At 42.0% G+C, this 25,716-nt stretch overlaps 1 protein-coding gene across 3 annotated transcripts in view; it reads right to left on the bottom strand.

Annotated features, from left to right (window-relative positions):
- chd5 (chromodomain helicase DNA binding protein 5) overlaps positions 1-25,716 on the bottom strand; it is a 62,472-nt gene that overhangs the window by 31,534 nt on the left and 5,222 nt on the right. For all 3 annotated transcript variants that reach the window (XM_034684267.1, XM_034684275.1, XM_034684260.1), the window contains exons 2-9: positions 16,558-16,709; positions 8,172-8,393; positions 5,929-6,047; positions 4,706-4,947; positions 2,457-2,569; positions 2,167-2,293; positions 1,716-1,882; positions 603-821 (exon numbers count right to left, since the gene is read on the bottom strand). In XM_034684267.1, coding sequence (XP_034540158.1) covers positions 603-821; positions 1,716-1,882; positions 2,167-2,293; positions 2,457-2,569; positions 4,706-4,947; positions 5,929-6,047; positions 8,172-8,393; positions 16,558-16,709 — 1,361 coding nt within the window. The remainder of the gene's footprint in view (positions 1-602; positions 822-1,715; positions 1,883-2,166; positions 2,294-2,456; positions 2,570-4,705; positions 4,948-5,928; positions 6,048-8,171; positions 8,394-16,557; positions 16,710-25,716) is intronic.

Here is a 25,716-nt window from a genome sequence, read left to right as displayed (position 1 = left end):
CCACCCACTGAGTCTGTCTTCACATTAATACAGAGAGTAATTAAATCATTAAAAGGCTAATTGGTTAGCTCAAACAGTAAGCGAGAAACGACTGTGATCAACTATACAAACTATAAAAAGATTTAAACCAACCCTACACTTCATCTTCCACACCTCACAAACCTGCTGAGGAGTTTTACCCCTTCAGGGGAAATAGATTAAATATCTTAGACGTCATAATCAGCTGCTGATTTCTCATTTCTTACTACTGGTACTTTATTCTAATAGAAAGATATTAACTCTACCACAAGCATTTTAACTTCATTCATGGCTTCCAAATACAGTAACGATGATCCCTCTCTGGTTTATCTCTTCTTGTGCCTCAAAATGTATCTGAAAATGGAGTTTTACACTTACAATTTAAACTTTATTCTCAAATACAAAATCATACATTGCCCCCCTCTTATTTTCTTGTACTTTGCTCATGGTGTCACGATGGTAAAAACTTGAAGGAGAAACCATGTTCAGAATTAATAAAGATTTTAATAATGAAATAATAAAAGGTGCAAACAAAACTTACTAAAAACGTAGTAAGTTTTGGACTGTGTGAAGTGTGAGCTCACCATGCAACGTGGACACAGCCACTCCCCGTTGGGTATCTCGGGTAGAGGCGGGTTGAGGCAGTGGATGTGGTACGAAGACGGGCAGGTGTCGCAACACAGCAGCTCTCCTCCATCTTTACAAACTCTGCAGAACTCCATGTGGTCGTCCTCTTCCTCACCCACTGGCTCTTCCTCTTCCTCCTCGTCATCTTTGGCCTCCCACTGGATACCCTCCTTCTCCTGAGGGGAACAGAGACACGGGGATGAAGCAGTGTCAAACAGATCCTGTTTAGACTGACTCTTATAGTCATCCATATAAAACTTTACTGCTTTGATATTTAAAATGTATAATGTGTACAGATTCTCTCTATGATGCTTTTTTAACCCTTTAAACTTAAGTCATACGTCATCATCTACTGTGCTCACAATGTGCCATAAAATTCAGCTATAAGGAGGAAAAGAATCCTTCGTGTTCTCTGTATTTCCTCAAAATAATCATATTAGTCTTGAATAACGTAAAGCTCAAATTGCAGCACTGCTGTCAGTATGAAACTTGTTTTTCAACATGTGCACACAAGAAAATGTGTCCTGATCTTAAAAGCCTTGATCCCAGGAAAGTAAAAATTGTGCTATAAAAGCTCCTAATGCCGCTTAGGTGAGCGACATGACGTCATGCAGGTTTCGTGAGAATTTCCAAAGTGCTGTGTCATCCCCAGATCTAATGTTCTGACCCCTTAGATATAATATTTCCCTATTTATTTTATTGTATTTTCCCTATTATCTTTTTTCTTATTTATTTATTTATATTTTACATTACTATCATTTATTAATTTTTTTTTTTTTCATTCATTCACTCACTTTGTTTCTTACACAAGAAAAAAACATCACTTGCTTTAATTGTTTACATTGATCTTCAGATACACAATATACCTGCTTTGTGTTTGAGTCCCACACTTAAGTTTCAGCTGTCTTACCAGGATCTATTTCTCTTATGTATAAATGTGTTTTTTGCACTTCTGAATGCGTTTTTTTGTAAAATAAATAAAATGCAACTAAAACTACAAACACCACCTTCCTGCTGAAATAAATTCATACAGATAATATATAAAACTTAAATATATATCCTCTGCTTACACAGTGTGGACAGCTCCATTTGCCCTCGGGGGCCTTCTCCAGTTCGGGGTCCAGACACACCAGGTGGTACGCTCTGGGACAGGTGTCACACAGGATGATCTCCCCGCCTTGCTGGCAGACCTCACAGTAATCCTGGTGGTCTGTCTCATAACCATCCCCGTCTTCCTCTGGAGAAGGTAAAAAAAAAGGTGAGTATGGTGAATTCTCTTTGCAGAAACTTGAATATAAAGGCAACATTGTTTGATATAAACTATTTACGCATTACAAAGAGCGAGCTGTAAATATTCTGAGGATAGTCGCTCCCGAGATCGAGCATCTGCCTCCGGGAAACATCCCCAAAACAAATAAACCCTCAATTCTAATTTCCTCGTTAGCCACAATCAAACATTCTGGTTCAGGGGGCTTTCAGCGGGATTTTAGAGAGAAAACAAAACACAGACAGTAAACACACTTTTCCTTTTTTTCCGCCCACGTCGGGCCTTTTTCTTGGTGGCGGCCCCCAGGGAATCAGAAAGCACAGAGGCACTGTGGATGCTGATGTCATCAAAGTCAGACTCCTCCAAGAAGTCCTCCTCACTCTGGAAAAACAAAACACAAAACCCAGAGAGCTCAGAGATAAAGTATCCAAGCAGAAGTTTCAAAGTCAGAGCGGTAAACAGTCTGGCCACTTTCATGACACTGGAAACACGGGGTCGGTTTGAAGTTAGAGGGAGGAATAAGTGAGGAGAATAAAAGACATACTGAGGACGCTTTCTTCTTCTTCCCACTCTGGCCAGACTTTGACTTGGTCTTCTTCGGCTTGGGCTTCTTCTTCACCTCCTTCACAGATTTGCTTCTCTTTCTGACTCCGGGCCCTGACAAACACCGAAACAAGAACAACTTTAACATTCGACTGTCAGAGGGAGTCATTCAGAAAGTTTAAAATCTGTGCAATGTCATGATGTTGTTTCAACTGAGAAGTCTACTTTAATATACTAAAATGAATCTGCATTTTAACCATAGACTGTATAAAATATGGACGTAGTATCGGTGACGTCACCCATCTGTTCCTGAGCGCTGTTTTGAATCAACGGCGGCAGCCATATTGGAAATGCGGAACTCAACCAGGCAGAGTGTGACGTAGAGTGAGCCTCCTAGCCAATAGCTATGTGTTCCCGGCCGGGACACACGTCAGTCATGTCCTTATTTGGGCAAAAACTCGGAATCTTAATATCTTCTGAACTCACGTTAGAAAAAAATTCACCCCCTGTACAGTGTGTGCCATTAGAGAGATTAGCTTTGTAGGGCCAAGCCGTTTTTTGAACCAGGCTGTAAACATGTTTATTAATGCTGCAAAGATAATCTTTTTCCCATTCATGTCTATGTGGTTTCCGGTGTTTCTGCAGCCAGCCTCAAATGGATTCTTGATGAATTGCAGTTTATAACACTTCCGCATGGGCGTCATCGTTTGAGACCGGAGGTTGCCGCTTGATTTTAACAGGTATAAGTCTAATTGCACATTTCCTACCTGAGAGAACGTGCTGTCTTACTTTTAGTTAGATTTTTGGGCATTTTCACCTTTCATGGATAGGACAGCTAAAGAAAGACAGGAAATGTGGGGAGCAGAGAGTGGAGGACAGGCAGTAAATAGTTGAGGCTAAAATTGATCCTGCGACCTATGCAACTAGGGCTATAGCCTCTGTACATGGGGCGCGCTTAGGCCGCTAGGCCAACGGCACCCCTGTGCTGCCTTACTTTTAACTACATTTATAGAGATATACATTATTCCTACCTGACAGAAAGTCCTCCCCTGTTTTAACTTCATCACAACGGTAGAATTCTGTTTTGTTATGTGTGTCCTGAATAAGTTACCTCTCTTGTTTCTCACTTTGCTACAGATTTCTTACCTTGAAAATTGACCCACTAAAACAAAAACCTGTTTTACCCCAGGGCAAACTTCTCTAACATGCTTTTCTATGCATAGTAAAAACCTTTCTGCAGAAGCATGTAACACATTTACTCGAATAAGATTCAATCATTTTTAAATTCCCCTTGCACTCAACTCTCTGCTTTATTATTACATAAGAGAGAGTAGATCAACCATAACTGGCCGCATATAAAATGTGAATGTTTTAAGTGTTTTTTATATTTTTTAGGGGGGCTTTTTGCCTTTATTTCATAGGACAGCTGAAAAGAGACAGGAAATATGGGGAGTAGAGAGTAGGGGGAAGACATGTAGGAAATGGTCGACCGGTTGGGAATCGAGCCGGCGACCCCTGCGACCAGGACTTTAGCCTCTGTATGTGGGGCACTTAGACCGCTAGGCCACCAGCGCCCCAAATGTTTTAAGTGTTTGCTACATGTTTTTGTTGATGTTACTGTAAAGTACTTTGAATTGCTCTTGTATGAATGGTGCATTATAAATAAACTTGCCTTTGCCTTTTCCTTGAAGGAAATATTGGATATCAAAACTAGAGTTTATGAAAACTTGAAATTAATACGGCAAAAAGATCTTGATAATGAGATCAGCGATGACCTGTGGCAGGAAGTGATTTCAAACGTAGGCGGGGCCACAAGAGATGCAAGATGTATATTCATACCTTATAAAATTGTACATAGATATTATTTTACACCTAAATAAAAAAATATATATTTACATTTCCTTTTTTCTTATTATCTTAATTTTGTTTGTCTTTTGCTTTTTTACAAACAGGGTTCTTGTGATAAAGTCAATAAAAACTTAAATAACAAAAAAAAAAAGGAACACATTTACTTTGACCTGTAAAAAACGTAAAAGTAAAGGTGGGAAAGAAAATGATAATTTAATAAATTGCAGGGGGAAAGAAATAATTTAGAGAGCGATATTTTTTTAGAAAACATAAATATTGTTTTCCCTGCAGAATGACGTCCTGTAACCATCGCAGTAGTCAGAGAATCCTGGTCATGTAAGTGTTAACTGAGCTCCTGTACTTCTCAAAATAAGTGTGCTGTCTTGGTTAACTAGGCCTTACCCTTCCCCTCTTTGGTTTTGGCTTTTTTGATGGTCCCCGGCTGAGTGCTGGGCTGGCTGCTGCAGACAGACGTCGGCTGTGCCACAGTAACCGTTTCCACGGCGGCAGCCACAGCAGCGGCCACAGCAGTGGCAGATGCGCCTTTGAACGGGTTGTTGGCACTGAACTCTCGCCATTTGGCCCCTAACACTGTCATCATCTTTGACATGGGGATCTTGGGGTTCTTCTTGGCGATGAGGGGCCTGAGAAACACAACAACAGCAGCTTTATTATGTCACACTTTATTCCTGTTCGTGTAATTTCTGCTTCCTTCAGTGCTGCAGGCGAACTGGGTGTTGATTTGCTGACAACCCTCTGCCCTTTAAGTCACCCTCCGCCTGCTTTTGCTGTGTGTATGTCATGTTTGTGATTTGTCAGGCAGCAGCTTGAGGTCTGGCACGCTGGCCTGTGAAAGATACTGGGTCAGAGCAGCGAGTCCCCGAGCCTCCAGGCTGTCACAGGCATCCAGGAAGCAGCTGACGTCTCACAGGGGAGACTCGCTGCAGGAGCTCATGCTCCACTTTGTCGAAGAGGGGGCTTAGCCGAGCCCAGACGGCCCCAGGTGAGACAGACTCTTTAAACCAACAGCCAAGCTCTCAGACTCAAACAAAAAGAGGAATGTTTGCTTGTCACAGCACACTCTGGTGTCGCTGTCTCACAGTTTTTGACAGTGAGGGACTCTGACAGTCAACACACACAAAAACAAAATACATCAGTTTACAGATAATCTCTGTTTGCAGGTTCTGAATTAAAATGTAGAATCTGGAGGGGTGGGAGCAGATTCTAGTTCCTGATGGATTCTGGCTTTTATTTGCAATCCAAGTAGCTTTGTCTGCTAACATTTCAGAAGCTGTGTCTGGACGCAGGGAACAAAAGAAGGAAAAACAACCTGCAGTGATCCTCTCAAAGCGTAGCCCATCTCTAGTCATCTAACATAATGTAGCTTTAATTCATGTCTGTGAAAAGATACCCGCATGCATGTGCTCTGAAAACAATAGCAACTCAAGGTAAAAGCAGTCTCAACCAGAAGTCCTTTATCGCTAACTTCTGTCTGTACTGGACGCCCCAAACTGTTGGCCGTCACTCCCAGAGGAGGAGAGGATACCCCGCCCTCAGAGGACAGTCAATCAGCTCCAGGTTGATTTGCAGAGAAAGCTAATAGACACACAAAAGCAGCCCCTCACCTGAGGAACTGACTGAAAGCTTTGTAGTTGGTGATGGTTTTATAGTCCTCCTCGGTGAAGCCATACTGAACGTCCTCCAGACCCCACTCCTGCATCAACTGGCCCGATGATTTAGGTTCCTGAAGAACCAAAGAGACATTATGTGAACGTAAAGCTTTAAAGTGTTGTTACAGTACAATCAGGTTATTATATTCCCATTTCTAGAATAACTTCACATGTTGCTGTTTTGTTGTGATATTTGGTGAGGTGCTTTGTGACCTTGCTCTGGGAAATTTGCTAACTCTTTACTCGTATTGGTGCCAAGGAGAAAAAAAAACATCCTGCAAGGCAGAGCTTTTTCTCTTTGTTTCTTTGTTTTTTTAAGAAGAGTCAAAATCTTGACAACAAAGTTAAAGTTGAATAAAGTCAAATATTCAGGATTAATGCCAGGAATAAGAAAACATAATTCAGAGGAGGTTTGAGGTTTTTTAAATCAGAGGGGAATGATTTTTTTTCACATTTTGACTTCATTCTTGATTTTTTCAAAATTAAACTAAAATTCTTCCTCTGCTCTTCGATATATTTCTTCTTATCCTCCGTCCTAATTCTCTTTCAGTTAACACATTTATCCAATGAAGATGCAATGTTTCCCTGTAGAAGTATGCAGTTCATACATGCTGACTCTGAACCTGAAGCATCCTGTTAGAACGAGAACATATCTTTAAGGGAAGTAGGAGACTTTTGTGTATCGCAGATAAACTTTTTACGTTTTTACTGACTCTGGAGTTTGGAAAGAAAATACGAATAAATGCAAACTGTGTTGCCAAGTCCCCTTATCGTAAGCTGCTTCAGGCTTGTTGTTCTGTAATGTTGCTTACTGTACTTACTTTATTTATCGAGCACCTTTCATACCAATCAAATGCAATTCAAAGTGCTTTACAGCGATTTAAAAAAAATACTAATAAAAATTATATAATGGCAAAAAATTAAACAGAGACTGATTTAGAAGTAGAGACTAATGCACACCAATTGCAATAAAATTCATATATATAAAAAATAAAGAGAAATATTTAAGAAACTAGTAAATTAAAGATAAACATAAACAGCTAAGACAATAAAAAGGTAAATAAAAAAGTCTAAGATAAATAAAAACACAAAAATCTGAACAAAATTAGTTATTAATAAATAATAAAATAATATAGTATTCAAATAAATTATGATAAATTAAATGTGGTTCTAAAAAACCCTCCATAAAAGCCAGAGTAAATAGATGGGTCTTGAATTCACAATTTAAGTTTGGGCTTGCCTTGCTTCCTGTTTCTCCCCTTGCTTACTCCAATAGGGCAAAACGATAGTTTGTCCTGTTGCAGGATCTGTACACAACACTGTTCCCCCCACAAGATCATAGCATATATGGACTGTCTAGCTATCGTATATATTGCAAGGCTAACAATGCGGGTACAAAGTGTGTAAAAAACACAAAACTGTACTGTTGAGAGTGGGAAAAAGGATGTGCCTTGAAGGAATAGATCCAACCTGCAGCTGGAAATTTGTGCAGATCTTAACCAACATACAAGCACTGAGAATCACAAAATAAAACTCAGCACCTCTCTCCTCAGTGAGGCTAAAAGACATTTCACTTTGTCAAAAACAAACTGAGACAACACAGATAAGTGAACTGAAGCACACATCAGTTCATACTGTGGTCCTCTAGGTGAGTTCATTGGGTCTAACTCTACTGATGAATAGTAGAGTTAGGATTTAGCTGCTTTTTTGGGGCCTGTGTTTTTTTTCTTTTGTCTAAAATCCTGTTTCTAGACGTCTTCTATTTTTGAATGTTCTTGTATTTACTGTGCTAAGACTGCTGAGTGTTTCCTCTGCTGTGCTCCTCTGTATGTGGTATTAGAAGTAGTAGCAGTTGTATTCATTAATGTTCAATCTAGAGCTATCAAACCACAAGCTGGACAGCGGGTGGGAAAAGGTTAATTACATACAAATGAATGTAATCATGAGTCATGAATTGGGGTTCATCAGTGAGTTCTCATGTCCGGCTCTTAAACACACCGCCTGCCTCGATCAGCTCGGCTCATTTTGCTGATATATTTTTAAAACTCAATCAAGCCTTCTTCGTTTTGTTTCAGGGTGGTTATTCTTATGTTTCTGACGTGACTCTTCTGACAAAGCCGAGTCCAAACACTCCAGTATTAACATATAAAAGATTCTTTAATATGAAGACATTTTTAGACCTTTAGACTCAGCCTTACTTTCAAGTTCCCGTCATCATCGTCATCGTCATCGTCGTCCTCATCTTTCTTCTTCTTCCGCGGCTTCTTCTCTTTCTTCTCCTTCGGTTTCTTCTTCTTCTTTTTGGTCGGGCCGTACGTTGTGCTGCTCTCGCTCTCTGAGTTTATTTCTGGACGTTCCCGTTCCTCCTCCACCTCTGAGGTCTCTTCCAGGTCGCTGTCCACTCTCGGCTGGATTCCTCCCTGAAACGAAAACAAGGATGTATCAGAGTTGTGTAAAGGTGAGAAGAAACACAGGATTATTACAAAAGGCTTACTGATTATCTCTCTAGTTCTCCATCAGTTAGAGAAATCAACCAGGAACAAAGCCAATTTTAAGATTCATGCCTTAAATTAAGTATCAAGTTTCAAGTGCGCTAATCGATGCACCAACTTTACGCTACATTTGTTTGCCCCCCCCCAAAACATCAACAGGTCTCAGATAGTTAAGACGACATGATAGCCTGGAATCTACAGACCAATCAGCCAAGTCAGATTTATTTTAGCTTGAAAGTGGTTCGGGCTGCACAGTGGTGCAGTGGGTGTCGCTGTTCCCTCACAGCAAGAAGGTTACTGGTTTGAGTCCCCTGTCGGTCAGGTGCCTTTCTGTGTGGAGTTTTGGTTCTCTCCCACAGTCCACAAACATGCTCTCCAGGTTAATTGGTCACTCTAAATTGCCTGTAGGTGTGAGTGTGTGCGTGAATGGTTATCTGTCTTTTAGTGTTTGTCTGTGCTGTCTTTCAAGCTCCTGTTATGGGTTGGCGACCGTCCAGGGTATACCCTGGAGACAATCTTTACAGCAGAACTAAACATGTTTACAGCTTGGTACAAAAAACAGTTTACGTCTGAGTAGCTCATTTCTTAAAACTCATAATTTTCGAAAATATTAAACTCATAAGTTTTGCCCAAATAAGGGCGTGGCTGACTTGATTTACAGGCGGGCACCCTGTAGCTGTTAGCAAAAAGGCTTAAAGCCCGCATCTTTACCTTACACTAGCTCGAAAGAAGTTAGGTTGAATTCAGCATTTCAATATGGCACCTGCCATATTGACACACGATTGGCAAAACAGCACTTCAGAAACAGATGGGTGACGTCACAGATAGTACGTCCATTTATTATATGGTCTATGTTTCCACCGCAGGGAGGAATACGCTATTTGAGCCATTTTAAATGATAAAGAAGACAGGAGCTGAAATTAGCTGTTTCAAAGACACTGAGGATAAGTCAGGTAAAAAGGTATCATCTGATGCTGAATCTGAAATCAAGTGATAAAGAGGTGGGTTAATTTAAATGTTGAAATGATAGCGCACATTAATTTTATCAGTGTTGGGGATTAAAGCTTCCTCAGAGGCCACCTACACTTTCGAATAATTCCTGTCAGTGCACTATGAGGCACTCTGGATAAAAAGCCTCTTCTTGATGGTATTTGCATAAATTAAATTACATCATTTCAAAGTGTCACTGCTTCACTAACTGTATAATTCTTCTGCCTCTGATGTAAATTATAAATGATTACATTACAAGGCAGCGAGTTGATGAGGAGTCAGTCGTGTTCACCTCGCACACAAACCGAGAAACAGATCGTCAGAGGCGGAGGCAGCGCTCAGATCTGGATCCGGCCTGCTTAAAATGAGGCATCTGGACAGCTGTATGGATTTAACAGTTAACAGGTGTTGTTTGTGTGATCAAGAGAGTGGCATGTGAGCAAATCCACTTGTGCGTGTTCATGGGAGTGTGTGTGTGAGTGAATGACTAATAGAGAGGGAGAATCTTTCTGTATGCATCTCATTATTTGGTGGTTTTTGCATGTGTTTGTGGCTGGCTTTTCACAAAAGGGACTCAACATGTTTCTCCTGCAGGGACCAGGGTCAAAATTAAGGACTGAGGTCCTTTACCGAAAAGGTCTCTACTCCAGAAGTAGTACTTTCTGATAACACAGGGACTCTGGGGGCGGGGCTTGCAGTCGGTTGTGCACAGAATCCAGAAGACGTGCAGACTTGTTTGACATCCTCTGCATAAAGGATGGATGACGTAACAGCTCCCTTAAAAGTAAAGCCCAAACATTTTGAGCTCCCTCTGCTGACCGGAGGCCGCAAAGCACAAAGCCTGCCTCGTCCATGTTTACAGATCGGTCAGTAAACTTGGTCCACCAGCTGATCTAAGCTGACTCTTGCTCACCACAACTCTATTTCAAAAGATTCAACAAATTATGTGAAAGTGAGCATGAGGACCTTTTCTTGGTTTTCAGTTTGAAATAAGAGAGAACTACTTCAAGGGTCTTTGTTACGACCCTGAGGCCAAGTGCACCAGCTGGTCTTATCTAAGTAAATCCGCAGAGGGTTTTGGTATCACAAGGCATATGAAGAAAGAAAAACACAGATAGTGTGACAACTTCTTTATCCTCTTTTAAATCTCTCTTAAAAACACAATTTTATTGATTCGCTTTTACAGGAGCATGTTTTAATGAAGAGGTTATTAATATTTGTCAGGCAGTATTACTGGAAGGATTTTATAATATATTTTATATTTTTACATTTCTGATTTTTAACTGTTTAATGTTTAATCTTTTCTTGTTTTTATTCCTCCAACATTTTTTTGATTTCCTTTTATTTTTTCTTCCTCACATTTCTCTTTAATGTCTTTTAGTTTCTTTCTTTTTTGTAAAGCACTTTGTAACCCTGTTTTGAAAACTGCTATAAATGGAGCGACGCCTGCGAGCTAGTTCAGGCAGACAACTCGAGCTGCAATGCCATACACGTCACATGTCCCACTCTCTTATCCATCATCCAATCCTGCCCTCTGCCTCTCAAATTGGCGGTCTATTTAAACTGGGAAAAATCTCCCATCTCTCCCTCTGCCTGTCAACGACTCTGCTGCTGCATGCCATTGCTGATATTTTCTTCTTCCCCGCCGCCTCCCCAGCTTCCACCTGCAGGCTCCGGGGGTGTTTAGTATGTTTTGCTCATCACTCCTCAAAGTCTGCATGTAAACTTTCTGCAGGGAGTGATGAGGCCGGAGCCTGTGCGCCAAACATGAATATGTAAAATCAGTTCACTCTCTGAGGAGTGTTTGGTCACGGATCAATCTCACCTGAACGTCCTATCATTAATCATCCTGTAAATATTGTGACACCATCGTGTTTTTCTTTTAAGTCTTGTGACGTTACTTTTTCTTTTTTTATTGACTTAAAGGCACTATGAGGAGTTTTTCACCAGCTGAGAAACAGACTGAAACCAACACTGATGCCTCTTTATGACCTTCAAAAGAAAACAAAACCATAATTAACAACACTGATGCCTTCTCTGTTGTCATTTTAATGCCTTATACCACTCAGTGGGGGTAGGTGTCAGACCACATGATTGACATTTGACTTTAGAAACATCCTTTTTTGGCCGTTTTCATGGCAAATAATTATATTGAGTGATAAATCTGGCTGTTAAAAGACAGCAGGGTGAGGTTTTTGTTGAAAACAATACTTTTGCATGTACAGAACGAGAGATAAGAGGTATCACTTTGTCCACAACGGGGCGCCAAAATTGATATAAATCAGAAGTTCCTCACAGCAGCTTTAACTAATCTGACTTTACAAACTTGGCATAAAATCTCTCTCTCGATCTCTCTTTATCCCTCTTTCCAACCCCAACAAGGTTTCTGGAGGTTTCTGCCTGTTAAAGGAAGTTTGTCCTTGCCATTGTAACTTGCTAAATGCTTCAAAGTGCTCTGCTCATGGTGGATTAAGATGAGATCAAACTGAGTTCTGTCTTTAAGGGGGGACTGGATCTTATCCTGTCTTGATGTTGGGTCTTTGTTAATAATAGAACACAGATTACGGTCTAGACCTGCTCCGTTTGGAAAGAGTCTTCAGATAAAGTTTGTTGTGATTTGACGCTATATAAATAAAGTTAGTCGTAACTTTCCCCCCTCAGTCCACACACCCAGGTGGCGAACTTACCCCCTTGTCTCTGCAGTGGTCACAAACAGTACTGACGGGCAAATTCACAAAAGGATTACACATCTTTTGTTAATGCTAAACCCACAATGCTACAAATAAGAGCTGGTGGTACTTATTAAGTGTTTAAAAGAGGTTGTTGCAACGTTTGAGTGATCATGGGGGGAATTTCAACTTTGTTTGACCTGAAATTTAAATAGCCTCTAAAGTAGATCAGCACGTAGTGACCCAGTTATCATCAGGGGAACCTTTTAGTCCCTCGAAAACAAGAGCGTGAGACCGAAAGTCCCGGGTACTTTTGGTGGAAACGCAGCCTCAGATTTGAGTTCAAACCTTCTTCTTCACGTGAACTCATGTCTTTTATGTTGTCGTCTAGCTTTTCTTTGGTGTGTGAGTCTTTTTACTCAACGACATGTTTGTGTGTGCACATGTGTACAGTGAGTGTGTGTGTGTGTGTGTGTGTGTGTGTGTGTGTGTGTGTGTGTGTGTGTGTGTGTGTGTGTGTGTGTGTGTGAACATGTGTGTATGCATGCTATGCAGTGAATTAGAGCACAGCAGCTTTGTGCTCCGCCCGCTGCCTGTTGCTCAGCAGGCCTGCGAGGATCCATGGAGAGACTTACAGGCGTTTTGCTCTGTAGCGCAGTGGAAAGGCTCACGTTGCCGCAGCGCCCGCCAACCCTATACCAGCAGCCCCGGCTGTGTTGCCATGGCGACCACATTTGAGCAGTGTCTGGCTCTAGCTCTCCCTCTCTCTCTCTCTCTCTCTCTCCTTCTCTCCTCTTAGTTTCCCTCTCATTCTCTTTCTTATAGCTCACCCCCCCACACACATGCTTTCTCTTTTCTCTCACTTTCTCTCTTTCACATCTCGTAGCCCCCCTTCTCCATTATTCTCTCTCTCTCTCTCTCAACATCTCCCCCTTTCTCTCTCTCTCTCTCTCTCTCTCTTTCTCTCACTCTTTCTATCCTGCCACACACACACACACACAGACATGCACTCTCTATCACAGTGGCAGCCAATGGAACGGCGCCATCCAATCAGACGGGTTTGCATAACGAGCTTGTTATGCAGAGGCCTGTGGTTGCAGAGCTGGTGCTCCGGCACCCGTCTAGACAAATCTCATTTATGCATAAGAAGAAGGAGAAAGAGAGAGAGAAAAGAGAGAGAGAGAGTAAATTAAAGATTGTGGATGGGGGATGGGAGTGGGGGTGGAGAGATGGAGGAGGGAAAAGCAAAGAAGCGGAACCAGTGTTGAGAGAAAACTGCAAAAAAGAAGAGGTGGAAGTGTGCAACAGACCTCAGCGTGGCCCAGAGTTCAGCGTTAGACACACACATCACAGGGCCAAAGAGGGCTACGGCAGCAACAATGAGGGTGTCTATACTTTCAGAGGGAGGAAAATCAGATAAGAGCTGATAACGTAATCAAATTAGATGCTTCCTCATAATGGCTCTGCCTCGGGGAGATTGCAGAGGATGCCGCAGAAAAATATCAAACGAGCGCAGAAGTGGATATTCAATAAAAAGCTAGTTCAACAAGAAATAACATGGCTATAAAAACACTTTATGGTTCCAAAACAACAGCATCTTCTTCTTCCCAGAAATCAGCAACAGCTCTCTGTTGACTCACAATCCCGGAGAGGATATTGAACTTATAAAAACAAGACTGGAGCTCATCTCAAGCCGCCTGTATTTCAGCAAAATGCTCAGCTCTTTTAACTGCTTTACTGCAGCCTCTCCTCTTTCTGTAAAATTAACTGCCTTCTTTAAACTCAAGCTCCTTTGATTTAGTAGTTTTTGGGGTTAAGAGGACACAGAGCTTTCCTTTATGTCTGCAGAGCTCCTTTGTTTTACTTCAAATGAGAGAAAGAGGCATGTAAACATCTCTCCCTAATTACCATTTCCTCCACCAGTCGCTCCGTGTGAGACTGGGATGTGCCACTGCCAGAGTCTGACCCCAATTGACATTTGGCCTGAGTCTGACACCAACCTTTAGGGAGTGATTGGAAGTGAATTACAGCAGCAGCGATTCCTCAGTAGGAGAGAGACAGACATAAAAGGGGAGGGCGGTAAAAAAGACAAAGATTTGCAGCTCTGATGACGCATGGGCTGCAACAAAAGCAGCGAGGAAATGTGAGGTGATGCGTGTGAGCGACAGGAGAAAGAGGAGGATACAGAGTGGAGTCTGTGTGTGTGAGTGTGAGAGAGAGAGAAAGAGACAGGGGAGAGTGTCAGAGGGAGTCCCCCCCTCATTAGCTCACTGAGACCCCGGAGCTCAGTGTTTACCACGAGCAGCCAAAGGGCCGGGTGGCAGCCTGGCCAAGCCAAGCTCCTCACAGCACTGCTGGCATCTCCAGCCAGCAGAGGGGAACATCCTGGCTGTGTTGCTGAGACTGCTAAAGCCGTCGCCAACAGGCGGGGAACACAAGGGGAATACAGTGAATTCCTGTAATCACTGAATGAAAACTAACGCAGCCTCTCAATTCCCTTTGTACTGTAAATTTGGAGGAATGTGGACCTTAAAGCTTAATCTTACTGTATCTTAATTTGGCTGAACTATCTAAAAGAGGAAAGGGAATAAGACTTCTCTGTAACTTCAGATGATGCCACTGTTTATCCTAAAGTTACCCTTACCAATACTGACAGGGTGAAGCAAATGACCATGTCAAATGTTAAGTGCTGCTGATCATACTGGTAAATTCACTGACCATTAACCAACCAGCCATAACTCCGGTAGCTCATTATCTCAGTTTTCTGGAGCTATTATTGAAGTCGTCGCCAACACAGGCGGGAAAACACGCTGAGAAAACAGTGAACTCCTGTAGTCACTGAATGACAACTGTGATGAATTTGGCTGTAATACTAAGAGAAGTAAAATAAAACATTCCAGCAATCTTACCAATGCTATTTTTTAAGCCTTGAAGATGCTTATCAATATTTTTAAGGTAAAAAGAAACGTGCTTCATGTAGAATATGGTGTTGATTATAGGAATAAATCCAGTGACACATAAACCAGCCAAACCCCAACTTTGTTAGCGCTCTGTCTTTGTTTTTTGACATTACACCAAATTCTGTAACTCATCTAATTCTGCGACCTACAAACTCAGCCGTCATTAACCTCATTTACAGTGAGGCTGGTACACTCAAGTGGGCTACTTACCCAGCAACAAAACACATTCAATGTTAGCTGGTGAACACGTTGCAGAACTTAGAAACTGAAAAATGTATATTTTCAAGCTGGGGTTTCAAACTGAGCTGTAAGAGATTGGTGGTGACCAAAACAGAGTTACAAATAAAGGTTTGCTCTGCTGCAAGCTTTGTTTGAAATCCAGAAACACAGATCAAAATGACATCTTCATATATGCTAAAAAATTGTACAACTTAATGCTGCTCCATAAACTGTATTTCACCAATTTTATCCATCCATCCATTATCTTGACCGCCTATCCAGTTAGGGGTCATGGGGGCTGGAGTCAATCCCAGCTGGCTTCTGGCAGAAGGCAGGGTACACCCTGGACAGGTCGCCAACCTATCACAGGGCTAACATAGAAAGACAGACAACCATTCACGCACACTCACACCTACGGGCAATTTAGTGTAACCACTGAGCCTGGTGAGCATGTTTTTGGACTGTGGGAAGAAGCCAGAGTTTCCGGAGAGAACCCACACATGCACGGGGAGAACATGCAAACTCCACGAGAGGCACCTGCCCGACCAGGGATTCAAACCAGTAACCTTCTTGCTATGAGGCAACAGCGCTACCAACTGTTAAACCATATTAGCGTGCGTTTGTGTCGGTTTTTAATGTTTCTTACAGGGTATAACTCACTCAATTCACTTTTGTGTCGCTTTGTAGTAGCTTATTCACTTTTAGCCTCTCCAGCTACAATCCTAGAGACTAGTTTTAAAAGCATTGTGATTAGCACTTCTTGATAAGCAATCCCTCCATAACAAATCTTGTTAATGTAATTACTAGTTGTATTAAATCTGGGAGCAGCTCAAACCTCTAACCAGTTGTCTGGACGTTGAGCCCAGAGAAACTGGACCGTCAGATTTGCTCTGTCACCACTCAGACTCCAACTGGTCGCCTGGCACCAACACGGTACATCTGACCCACAGTCCCTGCAATCAGCAGCAGCACCACAGGCACAAATCTACACTCTAAACTGGCCCCCGGTGTCCACAGCTTACACTGGCATTGATGGTGGCACTGCTGCCAACCTCCCCTAAGCCTGAGATAGTCGACTGCCTCTCATTTAGATTACACACCGTCCTGCAGCCAGCACACACCTCTCATCCAATTTCAGAGACATCAAAGGAGTGTTAGCTGGAGAAATAGAGGGTGCAACTTGGGCCAAGATGCTCGCCAAGCTGTTGTGTCCGAGGTCAGGACAGATGGAGTTTAGAGTGAATTACATCTTACCTCCTTTTTCCTCTTCTTCACTTTAGGCATCTTTCCCTCCTTCATCTTTTTGGGCTTTTTCTTCTTCTGTTGTTTGAGGGAGTCGCTGTCCGAGAAGAAGCTGTCGAGAGGTGTGAGGGGGACAGTGTTGCGCTCGCCTTCGTCATCCTCATCTGGAAACACAGAAACAAAATCATTATGAGCTTAGCAACAAGATGTAGCTTACAGTAAAGCGTGCTTAAGATGATCAATTTGGAGAATTTGGCTGTTGCTGACAAGTTTGTCGACTCTGCGGCCAATTGTGCTCGTAATGAGTCTCAATCACCACACTGACAAATGAAGTTTGGCTTGTACAATGTAGTGCTGAAACCATTAGTTTATCAATCCATTTAGCAGACAATGAATCGATAAAAATGTCATAATCATTATTTGTTTAATTGTATTGTATCAACAAGTCATTACTTCTTTTTATCCTCTCCCATCTCTGCTAAACTCAGTACATCTGTTAATATTTATTTACAGAATTATTTTTATTTTTTATTCACAGATTATCTTTCCTCATGCCATGTGCTTCTGGTGCATGGATCTGTTGCATAACCAAAAACCCAACCAAGGACTGTCATGGAAATCTGGAGCATTGATGGAAGAGGTTTCAGGAGACCAAGATGTTTTATAGCAACTGCAACAAGACTTACGGACAAATTCCACCAGATCCGTGTCCGGTCCATCACCGATCTCTCGCGGCACCGGCTCTGATAGGTTTCTATCCAATCAGTGTGTTAACTTCCACTGGATCCGCTCCGTTTTGTTCTCTGATCCGACAAGCCAGAGCCTTCATGATCAGATACACAAGACTTCTATTTTTGCCAGATGCCGGAGCATGACGCATCAATCTCAACAGAGCAGATGGAGCGCGACAGGAAGTCAGGCACCAAAACAAAATGTAAACATCCGGTTGATTTTCAAAATAAAACACTCTGTCTTATCACCAGATCGTATTTCACTTAACTACAACAACAAACCGTCATGATGAGTGGAGCCAGGCCTGGAGTCAACAGGTCAGAGGTTTTCAGAGGACCAGAAAGACAACATGGATGAGGAGAGGAGGAGGAAAATCCTTGTTTCAGTTACCACGGGAAAACCTTGGTTACATGACTCCAGCTGTCCTGCCTGTACTCAGTTCCGAAAACGCAGCCAATGGGTTTTGAAGGACAAGAGAGAGTACGGAGCCAGACCGCAGTGGATCGGATATGGATCTGGTTGAAGTCCGATGTTACCAGAATAAATACACACAGTTTAATGCCTCCTATCTTCAAAGTTTTCACCTAGGTAAGAAATATTTGACCCTACGCGACCCTTGTCTATTTGACAATCTTCAAGGGTCTACCTTCATAGTTAAAGGCTGCACAGCCCACCCAGTGAGCACTAACCAGGACTTCAATGTTGAAATTTGGTTGAACTAACAGGGTAACCTTCATTTTACTAGGAATAATCCCCCAAGATACAAAATCTTTTCCAATAGAGTCCCAGCCAAGACAGCAGCATAAACATTTTCACACGAAGAACCAGACAAACAACAGACAAATTGAGCCAGCGATCACTGTGACAAGGACTATAGGCTGTACACATGGGGCACACGCTCAAACCACTGAGGCAACAGCGCCCTGGTCCTCCATTTCTGACATATCTTCATGCTTCCAATTTACAGTCACTACTACTGTATGTCTTTATTTGTTGTGCTTCCTCTCTAGGTCAACTTACTCCCTGATTAGCAATCGTTTCATTCCACGTGACAATCCATGCGTGCTTGGCTGACCTCGGGGTTCCCCCACAGATATAAATATCTGATTGTAAATACTGAACTTTTAACATTTATGGTTTTAAATTTGTGCCACCACATCATCTTGAGAGCAGATCGGGGAAGTAAAATCCCTCTTAACATACCACAGGGAAATCTGGCAATGTGACATTGATTCTATTTGTTGGATATCAGATTTTAAAATAAGGAACTATGTCTTTCTTTGTCAGACTCAGTCAACTTGTACAACTTCAGGTCACCCTGAGTGTTTCTGAGAGAGGACAGTTGTAGCCATACAATGTCTTGGTTGAAGTTCAACGCATCTGTCTCTACATCTTTCGTCTCTTACTAGGGATGGGACCATAGACTGTATAAATAATGGACGTAGTATCCATGACGTCACCCATCTGTTCCTGGGCGCTGTTTTGAAGCCAATCGTCGGCGGGAACCATATTGGAAATGCTGAACTCATCCAAAAGAGTGTGACGTAATGAGGCAGGGTTTGGGCCTCCTAGCAAACAGCTATGTGTTCCCGCCTGTCAGTAAAGTCAGTCATGTCCTTATTTGGGAAAAAACTTGTAATCATAATATCTTCTGAACAGTCGCGTAAAAAAAAAAATCACCCTGTACAATGTGTGTGGATAGAGAAATTAGCTACCTAGACCCAAGCTGTTTTTTTTTAACTAGGTGGTAAACACGTTTATTGATGCTGCAAAGATCGTCTTTCTTGGATGGGTGTGTATGTGGTTTCTGGTGTTTCTGCAGCCAACCTCAAGTGGACGCTCAATGAACTGCAGTATATAGCACTTCCGCATGGGCTTCATATTTTGAGACCGGAGGCTGCTGCTTGGATGGGACCTGGTTTTTGAATACTTGAATATTCGTTCACAAATCGAAAAGTTATTATGAATATTATCTCATTTTGAAGGTACTATTTTCATAGTTTTCCCCGATGCCTGGTTATAATACAGTATTCCCGCCAGATGGTGGCTATAAAGCATCTTAAAGCTGTTTGCTAACCGCATTAAATAAGAGAAGATGAAGAATTCTAAGAGCATTAAATAGCAATACAAGTCAAAAACATTAGCGACAGTCACTGGAACTACATATGTAGTTGCGTGAAACTCAGAAATGGAGAAAATCGCAGAGACTGAGCATGGCTGTGAAATGTAAACATACACGGTGCGCTTCTGCATCACAGAAACACCTGCATAAAGGTTGAGACAGTCACTGCCAGTGCCTATGATTGCTAGCGTTGTAATTATGAATAGTTGCCGATTAGATGCCAGTGATTAAAAACTCAAAACACAAGATTTGCTACTGGCCTGAAACATTGTCATATTATCTAGAGACTCCAGTTCGACACATCAGCAGTGTTGGAATATCATGCTTTATTTGGGATCCGTGATGGCAATTTGTCACAAATTCAAATATTCAATGGAACTATAATTAATCAAATGAGGGAGTGAAGATGAACTGATGCCAAGAATTAGCCTAGTTCCACTGAAAACCACAGCAAAGTAAAAAGTCAGACGCTGTGTTTATAAAATAAAAATGATGAATCAATGCCAGACCAACAGGAGCACTTGGCAAAATAATCATCATGCTCACACATCATTGAGCGTGGATCAACTTCACCCGTCAGAGCACACACAAATAGATGGAGTGCCTGCCCTGCCGCTAAATGGGAGCTCCCAGGAGGACCACTGAGGTATACTGAGCATATCTTTCAGCCTTTAACGCTCGCTGGGACTAAAGCGACCTGCTGCTGGTTGTCAGCTGTACTGTCTCCGAGCTGCTGTGTGCAAACGTGCTGACTGCTGAGCACAGCAGACTTTCTCTGATGGCATAGTGGGTCACAGAGGAGTAAGAAAGGGAGCGAGACAGTCCCAAACAATACATCACTATAAAGAGACAAACAGAGAAATACACAAAGGATGCAACCTTCACAAAAAAGGTCGATGTGATCTGGTTTTCTTTCTCCCTCTGTGTCTCTGACTGTCTCTCCATCTTCTTCTGTCTATCTATCTATCTGTGCATCTCCCTCGCTCTCTCTGTCTCACACAGACAGACTGGAGGGCATGAAATATGCAGCACATGTATCGGAGTCAATCAGGCAACACTAGCCCTGCAGTTTACCACTCCCCTGGGTAACTGGAGTGAGAGATTGGGGAGGAGGGATTCCTGTGTAGTAGACGCACCAACCCTCACCAACCACTTATCCTCTGTTTAGCAAAGCTCGCAGGAGGTACCCGGCACCAAAACACACACTTAGTGCACACACATCAGTGACTTCGGGGCTTTAATCTGTGGTCGGCTCGTTGTGTTTTCTTTGACCACCAGATGAAAAGTGTCACCCTCTCTGAAGTGCTGACAGGGAGCAATCTGTGGTTGAAACTCCCAGTATGACTCACTGAAATTTTCACTGGTAAAAAAGATCTTAAAATATTAATACTTTGAACCCCACTTCCAAAACGTAAGGATGCTCTTTAAAATGTTGACGATGGTGCAGAGTCAGGGTAAAGAGAGGGAGGATGAGGCTCAATAGACCAAAGGAAAGAGGGGAGAAACTTTTGTGTTAAGTGGAGAGCAGGAGAGATCCCAAGTTACCTGGTGGTCACGACGAGTGTGTCAGCTAGATAATGTTCAACATTTGTTGCTTGAAACTGTCCAACTGAGATGCAAAAATATAAAAATTCATAATGCATCAATGAAATTGGTGAAAGTAAAATTGAGTCATACATAATTGACCCATAACAGCTGATCAGAGTGCCTTATTTGTGTCCATGAATAGTGCTAGAACAAATGAGCTTTCCAAATGCAAAGTAAAGCACTGAAAAATTTCAGGGTCAACTTAACTCTTGGATGGGACTTTCTTACAGAAAAATTCCACTGGATCCGTGTCCGGTCCGTTTCCACAACAACAGATCTGATAGGTTTCTATTCTAGTCAATGTGTTAACTTCCACTGGATCCACTACGTTGCGTTCCTGCTGACTCAGAAGACTTCTATTTTTGCCAGATGCCGGAGCACGACGCATCAATACACACAGAGCAGACAGAGCGGGACAGGAAGTCAAGCACCAAAACAAAATGTAAACATCCGGTTGATTTTCAGAATAAAACACTCTGTGTTATCACCAGATCGTATTTCACTTAACTACAACAACAAACCGTCATGATGAGCAGAGCCAGGCCTGGAGTCAACAGGTCAGAGGTTTTCAGAGGACCAGAAAGACAACATGGATGAGGAGAGGAGGAGGAGAATCCTTGATTCAGTAATTACCGCGGGAAAACCTCGGTCACATGACTCCAGCTGTCCGGCGGTCCTGCTCTGTGCGGCGTTCTGAAAACGCAACCTGTGGATGTTGACGGACAAGAGAGCATAGAGCCTGTTGCAGCGGATCGGAGATGGACCAGACATGGATCTGGTGGAAGTCAGATGTTAGAACTAGAGAAATATGTGGCAGAGTTGACCCTGTCTGCAGCCTAGCTTCCATACCGGTTCTCTTCCTGGTTACCTCATGAAACACCATTGAAAAAAATAAAGAACTCTCCCTTTAAGTCAGATTGTATTGAAGGGTTTAGGAAAATGACCCTACTTCTAGCTTTTCTTAACGCCTCAGTAAAGTATTCCAAATACATTTAAGGTCTCAGTTGGTTCTTTTAAGTCTTCACCAACACAGCGTGATGTTCAATTTGTAAGTTACGTTCCCATTTGGAGCTAAACAGGCTATAATTTGGAGTCTGACTACCTTGTGATTGACAAGTTCCTTCCACAGACTTGTCGACCAGGAGGCGTATGCATATTCAGCATCTGGTCTATATATGGTCACTGGTTATGCCGTTAACACAGATTTGGCATACAAGATGTCACATGCAATGCTTCAAAACAGAAGTCCAGCTCAGAGTAACTTCTTAAAAATAGTACAGATGGGTCATTGTGGAGGAATCTTCGTGGAACTCCAAGTTAGATCCTGAAGTTCTATTCTTCTATTCATAGATAGGTGCATACATAGATCATTCATCTACAGTCAAACCGTCTGACTGTTTTTTTTTTTGTCTCCACATTCTTTTTGTCTGCCTCAAACACAGACCCACATGTTTCTCTCTGCTTTGTTTCTCTCTTTCTAAATAAAGCCTTCACTTTATGTATCCAGTTTCTCAAACAGGGAGCTCTTTCATGTCTCAGATGTATCTTAGCCGCCTGCCAGGCAAGCCATGAAAGCACAGCAGTAAGCCTAACATCTCTCTAAGATGCACTGATGATGGCATGGCTTCGATGCAGATGGAAAAGGCCCTGGATTACAAATAACCACGCAGATCTTTTCTCTGCCTGTTCCCCCTTTTCTCTAAGAATGAGCTATGACTGACAGGTTGACCACACGTCACTGATTAGATACATCAAAGTTTCCCAGGCTGTGTGTCCCTTGTTCTGCTTCGTGTACAATAAATCACTCATTCTTGACAGAGGCTGTGTGGGGTTTCTGATGTAGGTCTTAAAAGTTGGGTATGTCTGAAATCACTGGCATTGCTCCAGGGGTGGCAATAACAGCCTGTAAGTTGGTCTACCAGTTCTGTGAAGACTGAAATATGTCTGACGTTACATTTTTAATGGTCCCAAATGGTAAATCCTCATGACTTACAAGGGCCTCTGACTTTTCGTTCAGTGCAACCATGATGTCTTTGAGTCCAAAACATTTTGATTGATTGCCATTTACTGATATTCTGATTGCCAAAACACAAGCTTTAGCCCCTTTCAGGCAGCCTTTTAAAAACAGAGAGGTTGCCCAATGGTTCACTACAGTTTTCCCCCGACCTCACGCTCATGTTGGGAGTTGTACTGCTGTGTTTAAAACGACAAATGGTGTAGAAGTCTGACAAATCATTATCATTTCACCATTAGAAAGACAACAAAGAGTCAAATTCCTGAGGATCATGGGCCATATTTCAAGTAAAAACAGCAGAAAATTGATGAGGTACTACTAAATTATCTGTAAGCATTGAAGCACTTCCCATCTAACTCTTTCACAGTGGTAAACAACACAACAGGAAACACTGTTTTTCACACTAATGGTAAGGCTAGCTAAGAGGAAGACGAGTGCTAGCTTGATCTAGTACTCCATACAAACGCATCTGTGTTAAGCCTGATTTATAATTCTGCTTCGCATCGACGGCATAGTCTGTGCTTGGGGTCCGCGTAGCTCCCGTATCTATGCAGAGGCCTACTCACATAGATGACGTGCACCTCCTCCGAAATGTAACTATGCTTAGAATCGACGTGGACCGCAAACCCTGTGATTGGTCTGCTCGGCAGCATTGTATTTCTCGCATTTACATTACTTCCTAGATCTTGGACATCGGCCGTGTATTTGATCTCCTCCTCTCTATTCTTCCCTGTAATCATGTCTGTATGATAAACAGCAACATGTATGAGCTGTAGATTAAAGGTGACATATCATGCAAAATCGACTTTTTAATGGTTTTCTACCTGAAATATGTTTCCCTGGCATGTCTACAAATCCCCCGAGAATGAAAAAAATCCATTCTGCCCCTGTTTTGATTTTCAAGTGTCCATTTCCAGTCACCCACATTGGAAATGCCAAAATACAAAGCCATATTAAAACAAACACGTACGATGGGTACAGGCTGGATGTTGCACTGTTGGGACCTACTTCAGTGAAGCAAATGTGAAGAACAACCAGAGCACTCGCATTAAGCAGAGTCAATTGTGACAAAAATCATTGCATCTCATGCTAGTGAGTTGCTCAAGGAAGATTGGTTGTTCATGAGAATAAGAGTTTTCATCTGCTGAGGAACTTTCCATGGTGTTGAAAGGTGCACTGATGAAAACATAAATAATGAGCTCATTCATGTGCTCATTTGTGGTTGAATAAAAATGTCCCTAATTTTGAAAATATGGTCACCTTATGCTGAGTTACACATCAAGTTGTCTTCAGGCACTCTTTTCAATGATGATCAACAATACCACATGAGAACAGCAAATTCCTAGCTAAGAGTGGTTGAATGCTAATGTTAGATGTTTTCAAACCTCACACTAGATGCTGATTCTGTTGTTTTATAAGGCAAGCTTGCTTTTGCAACCTGGTTTGGATAAGAGTCTTAGGGCCTGTGTCTACGTATGGCATTTTTTGCACCAGCAAAAACTTACGAAACAATCAATGCAATTCAGCATTGTCATAACTCAGCTTCCTGGACCTGAAAACTACCTTGGCATCATTTGTTTTGGTTCAACGCACCTTCAGCACACTCAGTTAAAAAATAGTTCAGCTTTAGGAGCTCAGCTGTTCTCTTCACTGGGACTTCTCCATCACTAACCAATCAAACTCCAGAAGGGGCGGGGCTTCTGATTGAAACTTTGTCAACAACGTCAATGCAGTGTTGTTGCATGATCTCGATTCTAGTACATATACAAGATGCTGTTAGACTAATAACCTTTAAAACTAATCCCACCACCCTTGTTTATAAGTGCCAATTTGCAAAAGCTGCCCTGCTCATCATTATAATTCTGCATGTTAACATGCTGACTTTAGCATGTATCTTTAAGTACTTAAAATCTAAGTTTTGGGCCAATAAGCAATTGTTAACATTTACGAAGGAATTTTTAAGCTTATTTCAGCCTATAGTCACAGCTGTTTCTAATAAATACTTTAAAAACAGTTGGTGCATTGTTTCATTGCTTATAGGCAAAGATTATCATGCTAAAAAACTTTACCTAAGATATTGAACTAGGACGCTTAACATCAGTATTGTCATTGTAAGTGAGTTTTTATGCAGATTTTTTTTACTTAGCTGAAAGTTCTTCTGAGTCTGTCGTGTTGCCATGAATGAACTGTACTTGTTTGAAGTGATAATAAACTAATTTTATGCGCCAACAAAACAAATTGGAAAATTACTGGAAACCATCATAGTCATTGTTAGCATGTGTGGAGGCTGATGTTAGCATTGACCTCAGAGTATGGCTACCTGAAGAACAGCCTTACAGCTCCAGCGGACTAGTTAAAAATCAAACACTGATACAAATGTTCTCTCTGTAATGCATCTATTTTAGGAACAGTGACAGCAATGCATTTCATTAAAAACAAATTGAATAAATGTCTGTGTTTAACACCTGCATTGCCTTATAACCTGAAATCTGCCTGCACTAAATGGCCTGTGAATTCCCCAAAGGGAAAGCCATCAGGGGAATGATAATCTCTCTGCTTGGTGTGTGGAGCAGGCTGTGCCAGGTGTTATTAGGGGGGGAAGGTTGCTCAGTCATGTGGCACAGGAAGGTCTGGCACCAGATTCTGTTTGAAAGAGGCCCGGAGCTCAACTTGGCAAACAAGCCCTCTGTAAAGTGTGGACGGATGGCACAGACAC

This window comes from Notolabrus celidotus, chromosome 1 (genome assembly GCF_009762535.1).
Source record: "Notolabrus celidotus isolate fNotCel1 chromosome 1, fNotCel1.pri, whole genome shotgun sequence".
Taxonomy (NCBI): Eukaryota; Metazoa; Chordata; class Actinopteri; order Labriformes; family Labridae; genus Notolabrus; species Notolabrus celidotus.
Note: the sequence above shows the minus strand (reverse complement) of the source record. Positions and strands in the feature narration are given on the sequence as shown.